Source organism: Eutrema salsugineum, unplaced genomic scaffold, assembly GCF_000478725.1.
Source record: "Eutrema salsugineum unplaced genomic scaffold, Eutsalg1_0 scaffold_3, whole genome shotgun sequence".
Taxonomy (NCBI): domain Eukaryota; kingdom Viridiplantae; phylum Streptophyta; class Magnoliopsida; order Brassicales; family Brassicaceae; genus Eutrema; species Eutrema salsugineum.
The window spans coordinates 1,654,260-1,675,868 of record NW_006256756.1 but is presented as its reverse complement, the minus strand read 5'-3'; the positions used below and the strand labels follow the sequence as shown (position 1 = coordinate 1,675,868).

At 38.1% G+C, this 21,609-nt stretch overlaps 5 protein-coding genes and 6 non-coding genes across 11 annotated transcripts; 6 read left to right on the top strand and 5 right to left on the bottom strand.

The window, feature by feature from the left end:
• The first annotated feature begins 1,312 nt into the window (after positions 1-1,312).
• Positions 1,313-3,775, top strand: LOC18015217 (beta-glucuronosyltransferase GlcAT14B). Its single transcript, XM_006396498.2, has 4 exons — positions 1,313-2,681; positions 2,771-2,846; positions 2,930-3,045; positions 3,141-3,775. The coding sequence occupies exons 1-4, from the start codon at positions 2,069-2,071 to the stop codon at positions 3,647-3,649; spliced, it is 1,314 nt and encodes a 437-aa protein (XP_006396561.1). The 5' UTR covers positions 1,313-2,068; the 3' UTR covers positions 3,650-3,775.
• A 104-nt stretch (positions 3,776-3,879) lies between these two features.
• Positions 3,880-4,957, bottom strand: LOC18015216 (syntaxin-123). Its single transcript, XM_006396497.1, has 2 exons — positions 4,470-4,957; positions 3,880-4,309 (listed from the first exon to the last, which is right to left on the bottom strand). The coding sequence occupies exons 1-2, from the start codon at positions 4,955-4,957 to the stop codon at positions 3,880-3,882; spliced, it is 918 nt and encodes a 305-aa protein (XP_006396560.1).
• Positions 4,958-5,464: 507 nt separating this feature from the next.
• Positions 5,465-7,281, bottom strand: LOC18014705 (protein TIC 20-IV, chloroplastic). The gene is made up of 3 exons (XM_006396496.2): positions 7,113-7,281; positions 6,528-6,661; positions 5,465-6,309 (listed from the first exon to the last, which is right to left on the bottom strand). Exons 1-3 carry the CDS (start codon positions 7,166-7,168, stop codon positions 5,657-5,659), a joined length of 843 nt encoding a protein of 280 aa, XP_006396559.1. The 5' UTR covers positions 7,169-7,281; the 3' UTR covers positions 5,465-5,656.
• A 7,308-nt stretch (positions 7,282-14,589) lies between these two features.
• LOC112085920 lies at positions 14,590-14,731 on the top strand. Its single transcript, XR_002899198.1, has one exon. It is a non-coding gene; the product is annotated as a small nucleolar RNA snoR134 (small nucleolar RNA).
• Positions 14,732-14,765: 34 nt separating this feature from the next.
• On the top strand, positions 14,766-14,855 carry LOC112085919. The gene has a single exon (XR_002899197.1). It is a non-coding gene; the product is annotated as a small nucleolar RNA U36a (small nucleolar RNA).
• A 39-nt stretch (positions 14,856-14,894) lies between these two features.
• Positions 14,895-14,987, top strand: LOC112085907. Its single transcript, XR_002899185.1, has one exon. It is a non-coding gene; the product is annotated as a small nucleolar RNA Z223 (small nucleolar RNA).
• Positions 14,988-15,017: 30 nt separating this feature from the next.
• Positions 15,018-15,132, top strand: LOC112085908. Its single transcript, XR_002899186.1, has one exon. It is a non-coding gene; the product is annotated as a small nucleolar RNA Z278 (small nucleolar RNA).
• Positions 15,133-15,211: 79 nt separating this feature from the next.
• On the top strand, positions 15,212-15,322 carry LOC112085917. The gene has a single exon (XR_002899195.1). It is a non-coding gene; the product is annotated as a small nucleolar RNA snoR97 (small nucleolar RNA).
• A 257-nt stretch (positions 15,323-15,579) lies between these two features.
• LOC18014704 (calmodulin-like protein 6) lies at positions 15,580-16,377 on the bottom strand. Its single transcript, XM_006396495.2, has one exon. It carries the CDS (start codon positions 16,224-16,226, stop codon positions 15,762-15,764), a length of 465 nt encoding a protein of 154 aa, XP_006396558.1. The 5' UTR covers positions 16,227-16,377; the 3' UTR covers positions 15,580-15,761.
• A 1,564-nt stretch (positions 16,378-17,941) lies between these two features.
• On the bottom strand, positions 17,942-18,013 carry TRNAT-UGU. Its single transcript has one exon. It is a non-coding gene; the product is annotated as a tRNA-Thr (tRNA).
• Positions 18,014-18,463: 450 nt separating this feature from the next.
• On the bottom strand, positions 18,464-20,311 carry LOC18014703 (cytochrome b6-f complex iron-sulfur subunit, chloroplastic). The gene is made up of 5 exons (XM_006396494.2): positions 20,123-20,311; positions 19,681-19,931; positions 19,121-19,238; positions 18,817-18,999; positions 18,464-18,730 (listed from the first exon to the last, which is right to left on the bottom strand). The coding sequence occupies exons 1-5, from the start codon at positions 20,153-20,155 to the stop codon at positions 18,626-18,628; spliced, it is 690 nt and encodes a 229-aa protein (XP_006396557.1). The 5' UTR covers positions 20,156-20,311; the 3' UTR covers positions 18,464-18,625.
• Between the last annotated feature and the right edge of the window lie 1,298 nt (positions 20,312-21,609).

Here is a 21,609-nt window from a genome sequence, read left to right as displayed (position 1 = left end):
ACCGCAGAGCTCCTATAGGCTAGCGGCAGATCGTTCCCCATGAAGTCCCAGGTCAAGCTGCAATGTGGCAAGTGATGTACAGTCAGGACCAGATTGTTCCCACTGTAGTCCCAGGTCAAGCTGCAGTGTGGCCAATGATGTACAATCAAGACCAGACTGTTCCCAGTGTAGTCCCAAATCAAGCTCCAGTGAGGCCAATGATGTACAACCAGCAGCAGCACCAGATTGTTCCAAATATAGGTCCAATGAGGCCAATGATGTACAACCAGCAACAGCACCAGATTGTTCCAAATCAAGCTCCAATAAGGCCAATGATGTACAACCAGCAGCAGCAATTCAACCAACGACAAAACTTTGGCTTCCCCATAGATATGATTCACAGAGCTTCTCCCAATGCAGCAGCAGCAGCACCACGACCTGAGCTGAACCATCAACGTTCAACAGATGCAGCAATTTCAGCCTCAAACGCAACAGCCAACGCAGTCTCACAGGGGTTTAACGATGGATAGCATCTTCGGACCAATGTCAACATTATAGGAGAACATCTTAGGTGAAACACTTTTGTTTTTCAATTTTCGTTTTTACTGATACAAAATGCTCTCAGATTGATTTTGATGACTGTAAATGAAATGTTGATGACTTTTTAGTCAAAGATTTATACTCGAAAGTCAAGGAAACTTCACATTTGACTAAAGAACATTAATTTCAATAAAAGTTTCAGTGAAAGATCACTCTACTCACTCTAAATTAGTCTTTGTTTGTAGTCTTTGTTCAGTGAAAGCCTCTGTTTATTGGATTCTTTGAACTTGTTTCTACTTAAGCTTATAGAATTTGCTCTGTGTCGCATTCTTACCGTTACCAAACCCTTCTGAGTTCTGACTCTCAAAACTATCCTTGTGATGATGCTTTCTAGCCATTGCAGCAGCTAAAGTAAAACAACTCTTAACATGATTTTCAACCTATTTTTCCTCACAAACGGTTTTTCAATGTAGTTGGTCGATAACTGTAAATGAAACGTTGATTACCCGTTTTTAGTCAAATTCAAAAGTCTCGCAAAACGATGAATGTTCTCTTCTCAAACGTGTAATTTCAATCCTCTTCATAAAGATTCACTTTTGACAAAGCCTACTTTTTGTACCACGCGCGTGAGCTATTGGTCAATTCTGGTTCATGTGGCGCGTGTCGTGTGAGAGAGCTTCAGTTTCAACGTTTTGAAGAGGTATTCAACATTAAAGTTAATCCCATCCCATAAAGAAAGAAGGAACATGATAACAATTAATTTAAAATCAGATTTGATTTGCCAACAATTTAAGCTATCTATTGCTAAAAAAACGCTGAATTTTAAATTAAATCACCTTTGTCTCTCTGTCTCTAGTACCAACGCCTCGATTTCTCATTTTCTCTTCAGACCACCCAGAATCTGATTCACAAGTCGTCTCTCCATTTTAGTTTCTTCTTCAGGAGATTTCATTCCGTCTCTCTCTCTTAATTTAGATTTTGTTTCTCCCTTTAAAGCTGCGAGAGGAAGCTTAAAACTCTTCTCCTGCGTGCTTCTGCCCTAATCTCATCTGCGTGCTTGTCTTGTTATGTTTTTTAAAGGAAGCAAGACTTACACTTTAAGCATTCTTTTGGTTCTTGAACTCGATTTAGTCATTAGATCTGACTCAGCTTACGAGTAAACAAGCTTTTTCGCTTGCCATGCCAAAAGCAGTAAACAGTGAAAAACCCCTTTTCTTTTTTATTCGGTTGGTGCATTGGTTGTTGGTGTTCTTATCAACTTTCATCTTCTATTAATTAGTTAGCTATTGGTGGGGGTTTTGTCATTTTCGTTGAAGTAGCACCAAGTCTGGACATAACGTCTGAAAACTCTGCAGCAAAATCTCTATTGGGTCGATTCCTTTTTCGGGTTTCTGAAATTTTGGTAATTTCAATCAACCCGTGTCTTTGTTTTGTACAAAAGATCAAGGCTTTGATTTGCTGGTTTGAAGTGTTCAAAAGACAATTTTGGTATCTTGTCTGAATCAAGTTTATTCATCGGTTAGGCAAAGCTTCTGTTTTTTTTTAAGGAATGAGGAAAATGTATAGGAAGCTGATTTGGATCAGGCATTCAGGGTTTAGGGTTTTCAGAGACAGGAAATGGATGTTCCCGTTTCTGGCAAGCTTGGTCTTATCAGTTACTCTGTTGATGTCTGTAATTTATCTCCAGTTAGACAGTTCTTATGTGGAAGAAGCACCATTGCCATTCGATAATGTCTCAGAAGAATCAAATGAGTACTTTGTAGAACCACATTTGAGAAAGTCTTTGAATTCGACGATGAATTCGAATTCTTCAGAGGTTCCTAGGCTAGCTTATCTGATCTCGGGGACGAAAGGTGATAGTCATAGGATGATGAGGACTTTGCAAGCTGTGTATCATCCAAGAAATCAGTATATTCTGCATTTAGATCTTGAAGCTCCACCTAAGGAAAGGCTGGAGCTTGCAATGTCTGTGAAGAGTGATCCTACTTTCCGTGAAGTTGAGAACGTCCGTGTTATGTCTCAGTCGAATCTGGTTACCTATAAAGGCCCTACAATGATTGCTTGTACGCTTCAGGCCGTGGCGATTTTGCTTAGAGAAAGCTTGGATTGGGATTGGTTCCTCAACCTTAGTGCCTCGGATTATCCTCTCGTGACACAAGATGGTAAGTGAATGCCCTTATCCTGCATTAGTAATTCGCATGTTTTCGGTCTTGATATATAGTAGTGGCTTATGTTCTTTCTGATTCTGCAGATTTGTTGTATGTCTTCTCAAATTTGTCTCGGAACATCAATTTCATTGAACATATGAAGCTCACCGGTTGGAAACTGTAAGTAGAAACAGCTATAGTAACAACTAATTACTTAGTCCTGAAATAGAGAAATAATATTTGCTTCTCATGTTTTTTTGCAGGAACCAGAGGGCCAAATCAATCATTGTTGATCCTGGTTTATACTTATCAAAGAAAACCGAAATTGCTTGGACTACGCAGCACAGATCAATTCCCACTTCTTTCAAGCTGTTCACGGGTAAGCTAATATCTTCAACACGACATTACATAAACCGGTCTACTTATGAATGAAAACGTGTCAAGATGATTATTTTCTTGTCTTTAATCTTGCAGGCTCGGCTTGGGTAGTTCTGACTCGGTCTTTTCTTGAATACTCATTATTGGGATGGGATAATTTCCCGAGGACAATCTTGATGTACTACACTAACTTTGTATCTTCCCCGGAAGGATATTTCCACACAGTAATATGCAACACCGAAGAGTTCAAGAGCACTACGATTGGCCATGACCTGCACTACATTGCTTGGGACTATCCTCCAAAGCAGCATCCAAACTCTTTATCAATGAAAGATTTCGACAAGATGGTCAAAAGCAAAGCCCCCTTTGCTCGAAAGTTCCACAAGAACGATCCTGTATTAGACAAGATAGATAAAGAGCTGTTAGGCCGCACTCACCGGTTCTCTTCAGGGGCTTGGTGCGTTGGGAGCTCAGTAAACGGTGATGATCCGTGCTCTGTTCGGGGAGATGACTCGGTTTTAAAACCAGGCCCTGGTGCTGAGAGGCTAAAGGAGCTTGTTCAGACACTTTTATCTGATGAATTCAGAAGGAAACAGTGTTCATGAGAGGTAATGATTATAAACTCAAAAATTGTACATTGTTTTTGTTTCACTAGATAGGTTTTGATATACAGTTATACCAAACGATCATTGTCACCCAAACTTTTCTATATAGAAAGCTATTACATTAGCAAGAACAGTAGAAAATTTTCAAATTGATCTTGTTTCAATGCAAGAAATTAAAAGGGCTCTAACAAAAAGAGTTTGAAGAAAAGAAAAAAAGTTTTTTTTCGAAATCAAGGTTTAAGTACAGTTGTAAAGAGGATTGGGAAAAGAATCAAAATAACAAGAACAATAGCGAGGATAATGGCAATACAAGTCCATTTCCTCGAGTTCTTCTGAAGATCTTTAGCCTCGTGCAATTGATCACTCCCTCTCATGACGAAAGAGCTTGCCTTTGAAACATTAGATTCAATGTCATTGAGCATATTCCCTTGAGCTTCCACAAGAGCAGCCATGTCGAGAAACACTTGGTGCAGCTCCAGCAGACTCCGTTCTATCTCTTTAACCGCATCGTGTCGTTCTTGGATCTCTGATAATGTGTCCATGATCTGTCCACGACCTTGCTCTTGTATCGCTTTTTGGAGAAAACGTTCGCTTTCTCCGCTTGATATCAGCTTCTCAATCGTCTCTTCGTCTGCTTTTTGCCCCGTTACAGTGAAGTACCTTCAAAGATTCAAAGCCAAAAAAACTAAAACTTTACCATCTAGCCGTAAAAGATGATCTTTGTTGAATGATAGTAAAACCTTTTCTTTCAAAAGAAAGATTTGATCTTTGTGGAATCATAGTAGAACCCAAATGAAAAATAAAATCTCTAGAAAATTACCGTCTCTCGACTGTTTCTTTATACTCAGTAGCCATTTTGGTTCGTAGTCTCTGAAAATCATCCATCATGTCTTTAAGTTTCTTCCCCAATCCACTAACGACCGATGTTCTGGTCCGATCAGCAGACGAGCCAGGTCCACACCCAGGGACTTTCCTCTGAGCAGCATTTGATTTCTCCAAAGCCACGAGCTTCGACTTTATCATCTTGACACGTTTCAAGACCTCTGTAACACTCGAATCCATACGAGCACGAAGCTTTTTCACGGCCTTTGAGTCATGCACGGTCTTGGACTCTTCATTAGCCTCTTGTAGACGCTTATGAATCTCGTCGACAGCTTTCATGTCTTCTTTAACACTCTCGACATATCCGAAGAACTCATCGAGGTTTCCTGAATCGAGAGAAGCGTTTTGAGATTCAATGTCGTCGAGTTGGACTTGGTGGTTTAGGTCTGTGTATCTCTTGAACGAGCTTGAGATTAGATCGTTCATGTCGAAAAGTAGAGAAAATGAGCAACTTTCTTTTTGATCAAAGGACCATTAATGGAGGTTAGATAGTTGACATGATGCTAGAGAGACCTTTAAGAGCTGTCTGAAAACGAATGTGTTAACTTAATACTAAACAGACATTGTATGAGCTGTGTGTTTAGAACCGGTCAAGGATTTAAAGACCCAAGGAAGACTTTGTTATGAAGATGGTGTAAAATTACTACGACATTGTGATTTGGTTGGTACCATGTTGCAGAGACGTGGTCTCCATACAATGATCACTTTTAAGTTCTGTGTAACATGGAGCCCACAACCCAAAATTTTCAATGTCATTAAGCTAGTGGACCTTAAGGCTTTGATATGTTTTGTACAAAAGTTCAATAGGCTGAGAAGTTTAGAATCCAGAATGAAGAACAAAGCTTGCTGTCTTGAATAATTTAAGACTTGTAATCAGTAAAAATTCACTGATTTTCAAATCAAGCAGAAACTAAAACACCCTTTATTCACGGTATTTTTCTTGTATATTTGTTTTTCGCTAATCAAAATTTCCAAGCTCTGTTTTACACATGACATGAGACACTGACACTAAGCTAAAAAAGACTTCACATAAGACTAGACTCGATAAGACACAACAACCTCCCTCTGGAGAGAATGAACAAGACTTGTTCCTATTTCAAGTATGCAACACCAGTTTTTCACCTTTCACCTGATTGGTCTCTGAAAACCTCCCAAGTTGAAGAGAGTGTGAATGGAAGCAGCATCGGTCATGAAAGGAATCTGAGCATAAACTCCACCGAGAGCGCACCGTATGCATTCAAGAAGCAAGCAGATGTAGGTGAATCCAATCGCCATCCAATAATACATCCCAAACCGTCCTTTGAAATGAATCAGCGGGAAGAAATTGCTCGTGCACCATATGATCTGAAGAGCTGTTTCAAGAAGCATACCCATCATCATGTGAAACCTAAAGTAATGAGGCAATTCTTTGTTCTTCACCACCCACATGTAACCCAAGTAGCAGTAAGCCATGAAGAACCAGGACGGCCATCTGTTTATCGCTCCCGGGATGAAATAAATCATGTCTCCAATGGCGTCGTGCTTTTCTAGAAAGGGTTGGACGTAGAAACCAACATCAGATATTTGAAGGGATATCAAATAAGGGACACAAGCCAATGTCCTCCACCACCATTCAGGTCTCTCTGCTATTTTTGGCAGTTTGATTTTGAAGAAGTCATCTTTAAACGCTCTAGCGGGCTCTAGTGGTCTCCGGCGTCTCCTCAGACCAGGAGCCAATGGTGGCAAGCCATGAGCAAAGAGCTGGTTGGTTGATGCAGCTTCTGCTGCAAAGTCCATTGCTGCATAGTTTTAACATATTTTGGGATCAGTTGAAATACAAGAGCAGAGGACAAGCTAACATTGAAGACATGATTCTATAACAGCTTAAAAGGCTCAATTTTTTTCCCTGGTAGAATTAGATAGATATATGCTGTTCTCACTAACTTTTTCTGGTGGGTTTTTGTTCCTAGTTATATAATAGATGTTTAAAGTGGATAAACTTGAATCCACATAATACCTGAAAGAGGAGCAATCTCTCGGGGACATCTCTGTGAATTTGAGCTTGCTGACAATCCTAATTTTGGTAATGAATCAAATTTGGGGAAGCACACCCTTGGATTCACATACTTTTTTGGAATTGGACTATGGTTCCTGGTTTATAAATCATGGTCACAAAAAGGTAAACACAACATTAATCTATGTAAAAAGCCTCTAACAAAAAAGTGCATATGCAAGAAATGAACATCAAAAACTCGAGAAACTGGAGCACAATGCAAGTGACTCAATTCTTAGTACAAAAAAGACCCCATTCTAAACCCCGAATCCATTTTCGATTTCAATCTCAATATATTGCGCCCAATGATTCGATTCTCTTAGAAATTAACGATTCAAAGTTTTAAGAGCTAAAATCAACCAATATAAGACCATAATAAAACGAAGAGTCCCTTAGAAAGAAAGTAAACCAACCGATGCAACACAAATCATTACCAAAAGGAGGAACTCCAAAATCGGAGAAGGAGAAGGAAAACGCAGCGAGATCCCAAAAGAATTTAGTGAGATCATGAGAGTTGAATATGTCAGAGAGGAGAGAACAAAAGAAAACCTGGGAGCGATAAATGTAAGAGAGCCACGGTTGGTGGTCGCCGCCAATCCCTGCATAATTTCCTCTCCGGCGAAAACCTTTGAGGCTTTTAGGTTTCGATACTGAAAAAAAAAACAAAAGTCAAAAAGAAAATCGCCGTAGAGTATCTTTACGTGCAAGAAATATGAATGAATCTACCTGATGTTGACGAGGTGGGTATATTATAAGTCGGTTTTAAGGAAATTTCTCGAACTTGTGTCCCCAATCTTAATGGGCTTTCCACAGAAGCCCAAATATCACATAATTCCGCCGGTTTACATAAAACCAAGCGGTTTGAACGCAAATGTAAATGATTTAGATTGAGAAATTATTTGATTTGAACACAAATTATTTACTTTGCACATTGTTTTAAAGTTTTTTGTTCTAAACCTAACAGTAGTAATCGAAATATTTATTAATATCACAATTTTAATATTAACATGACTCAAAATCTCTTCGTGAAAAATCAAACCCTAAATTGGAAAAAAGAGATAAATGTTGTGAAAACTTAGAAACTTTATTAATCACTAGAATGTATATATAGAGTACATAGGGAATCTAGGTTAAGTACAATGCTCTGATGGGCCTAATGGGCCGGTATAAGAGTCCATATATGATATGTGTTATAACACTCCCCCTTGGACGAGTGAACCGGGCCAGCTACTCAATCGGGATCTCGATAATGCGCTGGGGAATGTTGCCTCATTAAAACCTTACCAGGAAAAACCCAGTGGGACAAAACCATGGTGAAGGAAAAAGAGTACAACACGCATTACTCCCCCTGATTGTAGCATCACTGCAGATCTCTAAGTCTATACATTCCTATCTGTTTGACGAGCTTCCGGTGTGTTGAAGTAGGCAATGATTTGGTGAAGAGGTCAGCTGAATTCTCACTGGATCGGACCTGCTGAACGCTGAGAGTGCCGTCCTTCTGCCAGTCTGAGGTTGAGAAGAACTTCGGTAGAATGTGCTTCGTCCGATCTCCTTTGATATATCCTTCCTTGAGCTGAGCTATGCATGCCGCGTTGTCTTCATACATCACCGTGGGCTGTGTGTCTTCGTCCATACCACAATCTCTGCGGATGTGCTGAGTCATGGAGCGCAGCCAGACGCATTCCCTACTAGCCTCATGAATGGCTAGGATTTCAGCATGGTTTGATGAAGTGGCAGTGAGTGTCTGCTTCATTGATCTCCAAGAGATGGCTGTTCCTCCATGCGTAAAAACGTAGCCAGTTTGAGACTTGGCAGTGTGCGGATCTGATAGATATCCTGCATCGGCGAAGCCGACTAACCCATCTTTATTTTGGTTAGTATAGAAGAGTCCTAAGTCTTGAGTACCTCGAAGGTATCTTAGGAGATGTTTTATACCGTTCCAGTGCCTCTGAGTTGGGGATGAACTATATCGAGCGAGGAGGTTCACGGCGAAACATATGTCTGGTCTAGTGTGACTAGCCAGGTACATTAACGCTCTTACAGCACTGAGGTATGGCTTTTCAGGACCAAGGATTTCTTCATCATCCTTTTTGGGACCAAGAGGGTCATCACTTAAGCTTCTAACTACCATTGGGCTGGTCAATGGGTGAGCTTGGTCCATATTAAATCGCTTGAGTACCTTTTTGATATAAGCCGATTGATGCACAAGGATTCCTCCTTTGATGTACTCAAGTTGTAATCCCAAACAGTACTTTGTTTTGCCTAGGTATTTCATTTCGAATTCTGCTTTTAAGCAGTCGACTGTTTGGGAGATCTCACCAGATGTTCCGAGGATGTTTAGATCATCCACGTATACTGCTATGATTACAAATCCTTTGTTTGAGTACTTCTTGATGAAGATGCATGGACTGATGGGGTCATTTTTGTAGCCTTCTTTGATGAGGTAATCGCTGAGGCGGTTGTACCACATACGCCCACTTTGTTTCAGTCCATACAAGGATTTGTTCAGCCTGATGCAGTATTGATCTCGAGATGCATTTTTGTCTTTTAGTTCAATGCCATCTGGGAGTCTCATATATATTTCGTTGTCCAGGGGCCCATAGAGATATGCGGTTACAACATCCATTAACCGCAGATCAAGATTTTCTCTTATGGCCAGACTTATGAGGAATCGGAATGTTGTTGCATCCACCACTGGAGAATAAGTCTCCTCATAATCAATTCCGGGTCTCTATGAGAATCCTTGTGCTACAAGCCGTGCTTTGTATCGAACGACTTCACCGAGTTCGTTCCTTTTACGCACAAAGACCCATTTGTGGCCCACTGGCTTGATGTGTGATGGGGTCCGGATGATCGGACCGAACACGTTTCTGAGTTTGAGACTCTTTAACTCCACGTTTATGGCTTCTTTCTATTTTAGCCAATCTGTTCGATGTGTACACTGTGTTATTGACGTGGGTTCTAGATCCTCTTGCGTGAGCGCAACATCAAGTGCTACTTTGTATGCAAAGAGTGCATTTAAGTCGACTTCTTTTCGATTCCATTGTATTCCGGACATATTGTAATTGATGGAGATCTCATTGTTATCTTCTGAACCTGGAGATTCGGCGTCCCGAACTTCCATTGAGGGTTCATTAGATTGAGTCTCAGCCGCGGCTATGTCTGATATTGCAGGAATCCCGGTTTCGGTTATTGCACCTTTCTTTGATTTCCGGGGATTCTTATCTTTGGAACCGAGAGGTCTGCCCCGTTTGAGACGTGGTGCAGACTCTGTAGCAACTTGGGTCTGTCCCGTTGGGACAGCTATTCGTACTGGTGCATTACAAGTTGGGATGTATGATTTGGTTACTTTGGTCGGGTCAGCAAAGGAATCTGGCAATTGATTAGCTAGCTTTTGATAATGAATAATCTTTTGGATCTCTGAATCACATTCTAGAGTCCGAGGATCTTGCCAATTTAATGATGTTTGATTCCATGAAAGATCTTTGACCAGCTTGTTTGTCTCACCACCTAAAGAGGGATATACCGATTCATCGAATTGGCAATCCGCATATCTGGCCTTGAAGAGATCTCCAGTGGTTGGCTCGAGATATCTTATGATGGTGGGAGAGTCAAAACCAACATATATTCCCATCCTTCTTTGAGGTCCCATTTTGGTTCGATGTGGTGGAGCAATGGGTACATATACTGAACACCCAAATGTTTTGAGATGGGAGATGTCTGGCTCATGATCCGAGAGTAGTTGGGATGGGGAATATTTGTGTTCACTAGATGGCCGGATGCGTATGAGTTCAGCAGCATGTAATACTGCATGTCCCCATGCTGAGGCCGGGAGCTTTGATCTCATGAGTAATGGTCGGGCTATCCATTGAATGCGTTTAATGAATGATTCAGCCAATCCATTTTGAGTATGGACTTGTGCTACAGGATGTTCCACGGTTACCCCCATGGCCATACAGTAGTCATTAAACGCTTGTGAGGTAAATTCACCAGCATTGTCAAGTCAGGGAAATGGGCCCGCAATTTGATGATTTGGGCCAAGAACCTAGCGAAGGCTTGGTTCCGAGAGGACAAGAGACAAACATATGACCAACGGGTCGATGCGTCTATAAGGACCATGAAGTACCGGAATGGTCCGGAAGATGGATGTATAGGTCCACAGATATCGCCCTGGATTCTTTCTAGGAAATGAAGTGTTTGTTTAGAGATTTTAACTGGTGAAGGCCGAGTGATCAATTTGCCTTGAGAACAAGCTGTGCACATGAGGTGTTGAGGATAAGCTCGGTTTTCTTTGAGGGTATGCCCTTGAGAGTTTTGAATTAGTTTACGCATCATATTTGCACCGGGATGACCGAGCCGGTCGTGCCAAATAGTATAATCAGTAAACCGGGCTTTGAGAGTGGTATTAGCTTCAATCATACTGACTTTAGCATGGTAAAGTCCAGTAGAGAGCGCGGGTATGGTTTCGAGGATTTGTTTATGGCCGTCTACGGTTTTAGTGACTAAGAGGGATTCTTTGTTCCCTTGACCTTGGGTTTCTATGTGGAAACCATTCTGTCTTATATCCTTGAAGCTCAGAAGATTTCTCTTCGAACTAGGAGAATATAGAGCATCTGGTATTTCCAGTTGTGTGCCATTTGACAGCAACACATAGGCATGGCCATATCCTTCGATAAGGTTTGAGGGACCCGCGATGGTGCTAATATTTGCGGTTTGATAGGTTAGGTTTATGAAGTAACTTTTGTTTCTTAAGATAGTGTGGCTGGATCCACTATCTACGACTATGGTTTCCATTTGCTGGTGTGCTTCATTATGAATAGAAGATAGAATTCAGTATTGAGGAATTCAGAAAATGTGATAAATCATAAAGTAAAGCAGTGTCTGAGAATAAAGGCAAATGGAAAAAAAAAATGGAACAAATCCCAAAATGAAAAAAAATAAAGAACAAAATCAAATTGTATCAGTGTTTCAGATGATTGAATTAATCGAGGAGATCAGCTGTTTCATAGTCCATGGGGTCGGTCTGCTCGTTTGTGGTGTTCTCATCATCAAGGAGGTCGTCACCTTCCAGGTTAGCAGCATCGACTGGCTGAGTCATGTTGGCTTCAGCAGGAGCTTTTCCGTACTTCTGGTATAGATCGCAGTGGATCTTGGGGGTGCGACATTGCTTTGTTGGGTGGTTGAACATCCCACATCTGGTACAAGCAGAGTGATCGGGGTTGGTGTGGCGGGTCGGCTTGGTGATGCCTCGACCACGACCAGGACCATAACTGAGGTTAGGTCGGTTGCCACGACCATGTCCGCGTCCACGTCTTCCACGTCCATGTCCTCGGCCATTACCACGTCCATTACCACGTCCACGGCGGTGATCTGAGGATCTATCGGGTTGAACATGGTAGGACTCTTGACGAGAAGCTGGGACAGGAGCCGATCCCGGGGGCCTCATAGCGCTGTTCCTCATAAGCAGCTGGTTATTCTTCTCAGCGAGGAGAAGACAGGACAACAAGTCTTCGTACAATGTGTGTTTCATTGCACGGTATTGTTGTTGGAGCACAACATTCTCTGTGCTGAATGTGGATAATGTTTTCTCGAGAAGATCATTATCTGTCACATCCTCGCCACAGAGTTTCCGGATGGCAACAATACGAAAGAGTTCGTTGTTGTAATCATCTACGGATTTGTAGTCCTGGAACCGAAGGTTCTTCCAGTCGAAATCTGCCTGAGGCAACTGGACCATTTTCTGATGGTCATATCGCTTTTTCAGCGCTTGCCACAATTCAAGTGGATTCTCAAGAGTGAGATATTGCTGCTTAAGGCTCGGGGCCAGATGATGGCGTATGTGACATATCGCCTGAGACTGTCCCTTACGGGATGCGGTGTTACCGTCGGTAATACATGCATCGAGTTCTTTCGATGCAAGGAACAAGCGCATGTCTAGGGCCCACTCGAGGTAGTTATCCCCGGAGACGTGAAGGGCCTCGAATTCACATTTCTGAATGTTTGACATCTGAAACATGAGATTGATTTTGTTAGGGATTGTTTTGAGAAAATTTTGAATGCTGATGATGAAACTTTCTATTTTGAGAATATTTCTATTTTAGGAAAGTTTCTAAATTTGGAAAGTTTCTAATTTGGGTAATTTTCTAAATGAGGAAAGTTTCTATGTCGGGAAAATTTCTATATGAGGAAAGTTTTTATATGAGGAAACTTTCTATTAGAGGGAACTTTCTCGGAAATAGTAAATTTTAAAGGGTATGGTTTTAGTTACCCCGAACATGATGTCGGTTTAATAGCTGTGATTTAATCGGTTAAAGCCGAATATAATTTCGGTTAATGAGAACCAGGTTTAGCCGGTTTTAGGCGGTTTAGGAGGAACCCTAGGGGAGCCGAATATGATTAGGGTTTTATCTAGGGTTTTAACGGTTTGGAAAACATATTTTGGATGTGATTTCGAGATCTATAGGATCTGTGGTCGATGGTTTTAATAATTTCACAAGGACAACAAAGAAATCACGTGAAAAGGACTAGGGTTTAAGCATTATGACTTACGATTTTGAAGATTACAAAATCGTGAATCAAGCTTAGGATTTAGGGTTGATTTTCTTAGTTTATTCAATCAAGTGTTTCAAGCAAGAGAATCAACAATCAAATAAGCTGCAACAAGCTTATTAAACATGAAGAAAATCGAATAGGTTTATGCCATAAACATGGCCAAAAACGGTTGTTAGGTTTTTGTAGATTAGGGTTTTATAAAACGAGTTTAAAACCTTTGAACATGCATAAACTTGTAATTTAAACAATCAATCAACAAGTTATCAATCAATCATCAGAGTATCAAACACTTTCAATCAATTAGAGATCGATTTTTTTTTTTTTATTTTTTTATTTTTTTTTTTATAGGGTTTTGAAGTGTTTAAACAACAGGTTCTATGGCTTTCAGTTTTAGAAGATACCTTTTCCACCTTTGGATTTCTGACAGGCTAATGAAACTGGGAGCTAATAGACCTCAGTTAGCCGCTACAAATTCCAAGGATTGATCACCAAAACTGGAGAAACTGCTGGTTGAAGAAGGAAAAACTCGGATCTGGTTTTTTTTTTCGGTTGATCGTCGTGTACTGTAAGTGTGCGTGAGGGCGCGTCCGACGTTGGATCGACAAACGGTTTTCACCAGTAGATTCGTCTCGTCGAGGGCTTCGATTTGATATGTAGATCGTCTTCTGGTTCCTCACGGTTTGGAAGATATGCGTCTTTTAAGTTTCGACTTGCTTTTAGGGTTTTGGTGGTGGCCGGATTTATTAGGGTTTTCGCTCAGAGAGTCTTATCGTGCTGATAACGTGTTGTGAAAACTTAGAAACTTTATTAATCACTAAAATGTATATATAGAGTACATAGGGAATCTAGGTTAAGTACAATGCCTTGATGGGCCTAATGGGCCGGTATAAGAGTCCATATATGATATGTGTTATAACGATAAATAAGTATTTTTCAATTTCACATAATATTTTGTGCTACTTTTTGAGTTTTAATCTTAGTGTATTAAGGTTGGAACAAAAAAACGAATTGAATGTATAAGAAAATCATTTTCGAATATAGAAAGATAGTCATACTGTCATACATAAGACGAAATCGACAATTCAAACCTTCCCTTCTTAAGAGCGAAAATCTAACAAAATTATTCCATAGCAAGATCGAAGAAATCAAATGAGAGGAGAAAAGATTGAACCGACAACGAATAGGCTAATCAATTAGTGGGCTAGCTTTTGTACAAGGCCCAAATTCTAGAAAACATGTCGGTTTACATTAAACCGACAACAACAAAAAGGAAATCAATTAGCGGGGTAGTTTCGACAATTTTGGGTCGGTGTTTTTAATGGGCTAGGGTTTTAAAATCAACGCATATGCTCTTCTATATAATTGCCGCATGAAACCTTATTCCAATCATCTCCACCTTACGATTGATTTTTAAATTAGGGTTCTTCAGTTTTTTTTTTTTTTAAGTGTTAGGGTTATTGGTATAATTAAGGTTTCGCAGGAGCCTCCCGGGCTAATCTGATAATAATTCTTGAGGAATTAAGCCCCAAAGCTCCTGCTAGATTTAATGCCATTCGTGTTGCAGTTCTGTCTCAAATTTTGTCTGGCTTAACTGTGTCTAAGCAATGTCTAGATTTTTTTGTGTATTGATTCTTGATCGTTTACAGGAATTGGCTATGATTACAAAATTATCCGCGCTTCTGAGATTTGTCTATGAAGTATATACGGAAAAACAATGGTTGAATTTCTTAATATGAGCCTACTTCCTTTTGATTTCGTTTTTAGTGTTTTCTTCTTTTTTTTGGGCATTGATGATTAAATCTAACAGCTTTACGCCAGTTCTGCTTCAGAAAATTCTTGATAGAAGAAGCTGTATATAAATCTGAGCCTTTTTAAAATAAAATTTTTGTGTTTTTTTTGGTTGCCGGTGATGATTCAATCCAAATTTCGAGGTGCAGTGGAGCTGAGACCCTGTTTTCAGGGAGAACCCCTCAGCAGAAACTGCAATTTCTATGAAGATAATGGATTTAACTGAGGCTTTGAATTTACATCTGTGTGTAATTGTGTTCTTATTTACTAATCGTTGGTTAATCTTTTGAGTTAAACTATACACTAGCATTAGCTTATGTGCTTGTAGTCTGAATAACTCAGTAATTAGATGTGTTAACATCAGCTTTATCTCTGGTTTGGACCTTGGGATTTGAGTTAAACTATAAAACACCAAATTAATTATCTTAATGGCCCGATTAATAAGGAAATTAACCAGACCCGCGACGATAATGAGTTTGCTCGTGTCGATTACATGACGTTGATATAAAAACATATGAACGAAAATTACGCCTGATGGTCAGAAAAGTCGGTCCATTAACTGTAAATGCCCATTTAATGTATTTCAAATTGGATTTGAGTGGATTTGAGTGGATTCATGTCTTTCCAATGAAAGATTGAATTATGGAGGAATCAGAGAACAATATCAAATTGGAACAGTATGTCATCACATTATAAACAAGTCTACAATTTTTACAATGTGCTCTCGCAAGTCTAGGCTATAAACGATTTGGTTTTGACCATGTGATTGTTTTTCCTTCTAGAACCCGGGAGAATAAAATGGATAAAAAAATAACCAAAAAGTATAAACAAAAGTAAGAAAAAGAAAATCGTTAATCATCAGCTCGTAGAGCTAAAAAACCGACCTTTTTTCATCATTTGTCTAAACTCCTTGTAATTAACTCTACCATCACCATCAACATCCACTTGTAGTATCATCTGCTTACATTCCTCCAAGGTCTTTCCTTGCTTGAGTCCCAAGGAAGACAAAACCGCTTTTAATTCATCCACCGATATAAACCCATCTCCATTCCGATCGAAAACGTTGAACGCTTCCTTCAGATCTTCTTCTCCTACCTCGTCCTCGTCTTCGACCATTATCGTCTTGTAAAGCTCCCCAAACTCTTCAATGTCCACACAACCATCGCCATTCACATCGATCTTTTCGATCATCTTAGATAGTTCAGTCTCTGGTATTATGATCCCGAGGTTTTTTAATGACTCGTATAGCTCCTTCTTTGTGATCCGTCCATCTCCGTCCTTGTCGAACATTTGGAACACACGTTTGAGCTCCGTGGAATCCATTTTAGGGTTAGGTTTGGAATTGAGATTGCGTGTGGAGGAAGAAAGCGTTAGAAAAGAGAATGATGAGGCTCCGAGAAACCGAGAAAGAGGTCCTTTCTTGGCCTCTTGGAGACCCTTTAGTTTCAGAAACTAAGGAGAATGTAAAAGAAATGTGATTGAAAGTCTTTAGCCAAAAAAAGTCGAGGTAATAACTTGTAAATATGGACAAAAATAGGAGAGATTCTTAGGGTTGGATTATTGTTGGTCGAGAGGAAGTGTTGGGTCTTTTTAAAGGAATCTTGTGGCATTGTATCAAAAGTATTATAAAATTGTTCGGTTCCATAAATTTCAACCCAAAAAGCTTCATTTTATTTTTAGCTAACTCATATTTCTATCCGAATTCAATAAAACAATGCTGATTTAAATCCTATAACAACCATTAAATCACTAAAACATCAACTTAAATAAAAGTAGTATTTTAATTTAGCATATTTATCTCTATATTATTATTTGAGTAGACATTTTTTAAAATGAACTTAAATGTGTAAGTTATTACATGAAATGCCATTACAAATAACAAAAATAACTAAAATAGGAAAGGATATAATTGTCTTTCAAATCTATTTAAAACAATATGGAAAGTGTTTGTTTCTCTTATATTTGAGTATATTTACATTTCTAAATTTAAAAATATGACAATTTCTTATGTTATTTATTTTAAATGAATAATGTAAAAAGTCAAGATTAAAATTATGATATTGAAAAATGGTGAAATCTTTTATAAGTATAATTTGTTATGTTACTTGATTATAGACAAAATTTATTTTTACCAAAAAATTTGACATGAAATTTTTTTTTTGGAGTGTGAATCATTAAAGAATATATATTAAAATTGTTTTTTTAAGTTATATTCTAATAAAATACAAATAAGTTATATAGACGAATTACTTCGATATGAAAAGATTATGATTCTAATTTTTTAATATCCAAAAACAAATCTTGCGATTCTAAATATTAATTTTTAAAATAGGTGGTATATATTCAATCTACTAAATAATATATTTTATTTTTTATATATCAAACCTAAGTTTTACAAAAATTATACTATTTTAAAGAAGATAAATTTAATTTTTATAGTTTGCGAACAGACTATAAAACTCAGTTATTAATAAACAGTTTATTTTGCTTTATTTATACTATTTATTATTATTTAAAAATATGATAAAATTCATCAGCCAACAATAAATTAAATTTCTATTTGATGAATGTAAATTTTTACGTGATATAACTATAGGCATAGTTATATATACCGATAAAATTTATAAAATAAAATTTGAAATTAATTATTAAAATATTATTTAAAATATTATAATTCCGCGTATATATTACGTGAGTTAATTTCTAGTAAAGGTATTAATTAACTAGTAACTAATTAGCCGGCGAAAAACATCCAAATCCTTTGGAGTGGTGAACCACTATGTTGTACTGTCCCAACTATGTGAAGTCGTTGAATTCACTTTTATAATTAAAAAAATGAAGAAAATATGTCAACAAAAATAAAAATATTTTAATATAACCCAGTTTTTGTAATGATTTATGTTCGCATTATTATTACTCGCTTGTGTTATGGGAACAAATCATGCCATTTAGAAATGTGAGAACATTTGTGAAAAAAAGGATAAAATAAAACGTGCTATATGATACAATAAATATTAAGAAAATAGAGTAGATGAAAATGCCCACACGCAGGATTGAACTACGGACCTTCAGTTTACAAGACTGACGCTCTACCACTGAGCTATACGGGCATTCTGTTCATGTGAAACATGAATTATATTAATATTGACAATATATTCTGTTCTATAAACAAAACAAATGATTTAGATGTGACCACTGACCAGTAGAGGAATAACAAGAATAAAGAGGAAAAGAATGAAAATGAACAAAATAATAGAAATATATTTTCCTTACTGTTGTTCTTCGAATTTGGTGGTGGAGAAATTATTTTGTTGTATTGTTCCCTAATAAAGAATAAATGAAAAGGAATTATATGTAGAAAAATTACTTGTAAATGGTGTACTTGTTTGAAAATGAAGAGGAATGACTTGAAAAAATAAAATCTTCTAAATGGTGTATTTTTTGGAATGAAGAGAAATTGATTATTCCTCCTCTGATCACCATTCATAGCAGTGAAGAAACCAAATCAACACCAAAGACTTAAAAGAAAAACAAAGTGAAGCTAAACAGCAAAAGACATGGGAAGTGAATGAACATAATATTCATATATGAGGCAAGAATTCACAGAGTAATGCCATGAAATGTATGCTTACACACAGCTTTTACATCATAAGAACATTCAAACAAGTATAACACAAAAAGACTCAGCCTTTCTTCTTCCCACAAAAGAGTTATTGTAGAGTTTAAGACCACCATGGTGCATCACCAGTCCTGAAGTCAGTCTCAACCCATGGAACAAACACAACCTTCCCACCATCATCGATATCCGCGTGAGCCAAGGCAAGCGACTGTTTTCATGAAAATCAAGTTTTTTCTTTAGAAATTTTACTTGAGAGATACGCATATTAGAGATAATGCAATGTATTTGACTTACCAATGGCGCTGGACCTCTAACAACTCTGCCTTGGGCATTGTATTGGGATCCATGGCAAGGACATAGAAACTTGTTCTCGGCTTTGTTCCACGGCACAACACATCCAAGATGAGTGCACACTGCGTTTATACCGTAGGTCGCTAGTGTCTTGTCGTTCTCCACAACTAGGTAAGTTGGATCTCCCTATAAACATAATAGCCAACACCATTGAGATGCAAGAACCTTTATTGAGAGCTTAAAGTAATGTTTCAAGGGCTTGATGAACTTCTTCATCTTCGTATAGTAATAATTGAAGTTTTTTTACCTTCAATCCTTGGGTCAGGGTTCGATCACCAGCACCATGAGTCTTAAGCCATTCATCTGCAATTACATCGTTTCCAAGTGCATCCTTGGCTGGGGTACCACCACCTCCACCTCCGGATCTGAATTGAAACCAAGAACAATGAATTAAAAGAAACTTTATATGAAGTCTCACTGATCTCACATCTCAGTTACATCAAAGTCGAAAGAGATTCATAACTACATATTGGATTGAATCAGAAACAATAGCTAACAACATACAGAGCAAACTCAAACTTCACACCAAAGCAAAACACATTACAAAGAGGAAAGCAACTTCATCAAGTCTCATTGTAATCACATATCGGTAACACCAAAGAAAACCATCCACTTGTTCATAATTACATATTGGATTGGAACAGAACCAAAAGCTACTCGCTTTATCATATCAGGCAGAGAAAAATTCAAACTTTACACAAACAAAAACACAATACAAAGAGTCTAAAGATTTTATCTCCAATCCAATCCAATACAGAACGCAAAAATCTATAAGTGAAGTGAGGGAAAGTTTGAAAGGAAACTGACCCAGGAGGGACAAAGAAGGTAGCGTAAGGAACAAGCATGTAGCCGCTAGGGAGAGAAAGAGCCCCGACAAGGAGAAGATTCAAGAGTTTTCTCTTTTCCATATCTGGAACTCTGTCCGCTGGGATACTCGTCGCTTGACAAGCAATTCTCAATCCAATCTTCTCCTTTCTAACCATTTGATGATTCGTCCTCGTTGGTTTCACAAACAACCCACGCGACATCGCCAACATAGCGCTTCTGCTCGAACCAAGCTGCACCCAAAAAACAAAATCCACAAAATTTTTAAAAAAGCAGTTAAAGGATCTGCCTTGAAACTGGTAAAGCCAATACAAAGTGACCCGATTGTCATATCGACCAAGCCAAAGTGAAAGAAAAAAAATTTCAGAAACCCATGAAACAAGTGAGAGAAATATGTTTCGATTTCGGATGATCGAGAGTGAACCTGAGTAGCAGGCGAGATGGAGGACGACGCCATTGATGTAGCCGAGATTGTGAAAGGGTTTTGGTAAAATGGAGCTTTTGATGTTATGAAGAAGGAGGAAGACAAGTGGGATCACACAGAGAGCTTTAAGACCACTGAAGAGAGAGAAGCAGATAAGGCACGCGCCAACCTCTGCTTCCACATAGCCACATACTTTTCAGATTTTGGATTTCCCCCGATGACGTCATCGTAATGGGCTTTAAAAACGGGCTCATTAAGGTAACTAAATGGGTCATAACTCAGAAGCCTAACAGTAGATTAGATAGGGTCCATGATGGTTCATACAGTCCAATTATAAATTGCCATTTTTTTTTAGCTAAAAGGTATCAAATTGGCTCTGTGGGTCAATGAAATTCATTCCAGCCAATATATTTTTTAATTAAAAAGAAGAAATATGTAACCGAGAGGGAGACCGAGAGAGACTATAGTCAAATTAGTAAACTGATGATATGATGAAATGTGCATGGCGTGAGACTCTCAGTCTGAGAGACATGCACTCATCACGTGCTTGCATGTGTGTCTCTTTGCTTTCTCTCTTTTCTTTTCTTTTTTCTTAACTGATAATCATCCCCAATACATAGTATTTTTCTTTCTTAATTGGCGCGGCTAATCAGTTTTGCATTATTAATTAGGCACGTAATTATGAAAATCTCCTCATATCCGGTGCCATTCTTGCATTGAATCTTTCACTGCAGTTAGATTTAATAGTCCACATTTATATCCCTAAATTTACCATTTTTTTAACATTAAATTAACCATTTTTTGATGTCTTTAATTTTCACAAGTTTGTACAATTGTACTTACTTGAATATATATCATCAATCTCCTTTCATAGCAGGAAAATGGAAATATATGCTATGGGTAAAAACATTCATAAGCTTATCGACAAGTTGAGTGCTTGAGTAGTACTACCTAGGGCTGGGCAAAATATCCGTTATATTTGCTTCGATCCGTTATCTGTCTTGATTCGATCCGAAAAATCTGGATATCCGTAATTTTATGGAGTAAAGAAAATACTAAAATTCAATATTCGTTAAAAACGGAGCAAATCACAAATACTAAAAAAGTTAAGATGGATATCCGCTCCGCTTCGGTATAAATATATATGTATATATAGATAGATAATAATTTATATAAAGTGTATAATTATTATATATAAATATATTTTTTGTGAATTTTTTGTTTATAAATTTGATTATTATAAATATTAAAACTTAATAAGTTAAAAAATATATTTTTAAAGAAAATATTGTCATTTTTAGCTAAATTTTGATTTTTAAAATTTTTATTTAAACATATTATTATTTAAATATTTTTATGGGACGGATCGGATATCCGGCAAATATTTAGATTTTTATCGGATATCCGGAAAACGGATATCCGGATAATTACGGAACGGATACAAATCGGAGATATGATTATCTAGACGGAGCGGAGCGGATTACGGA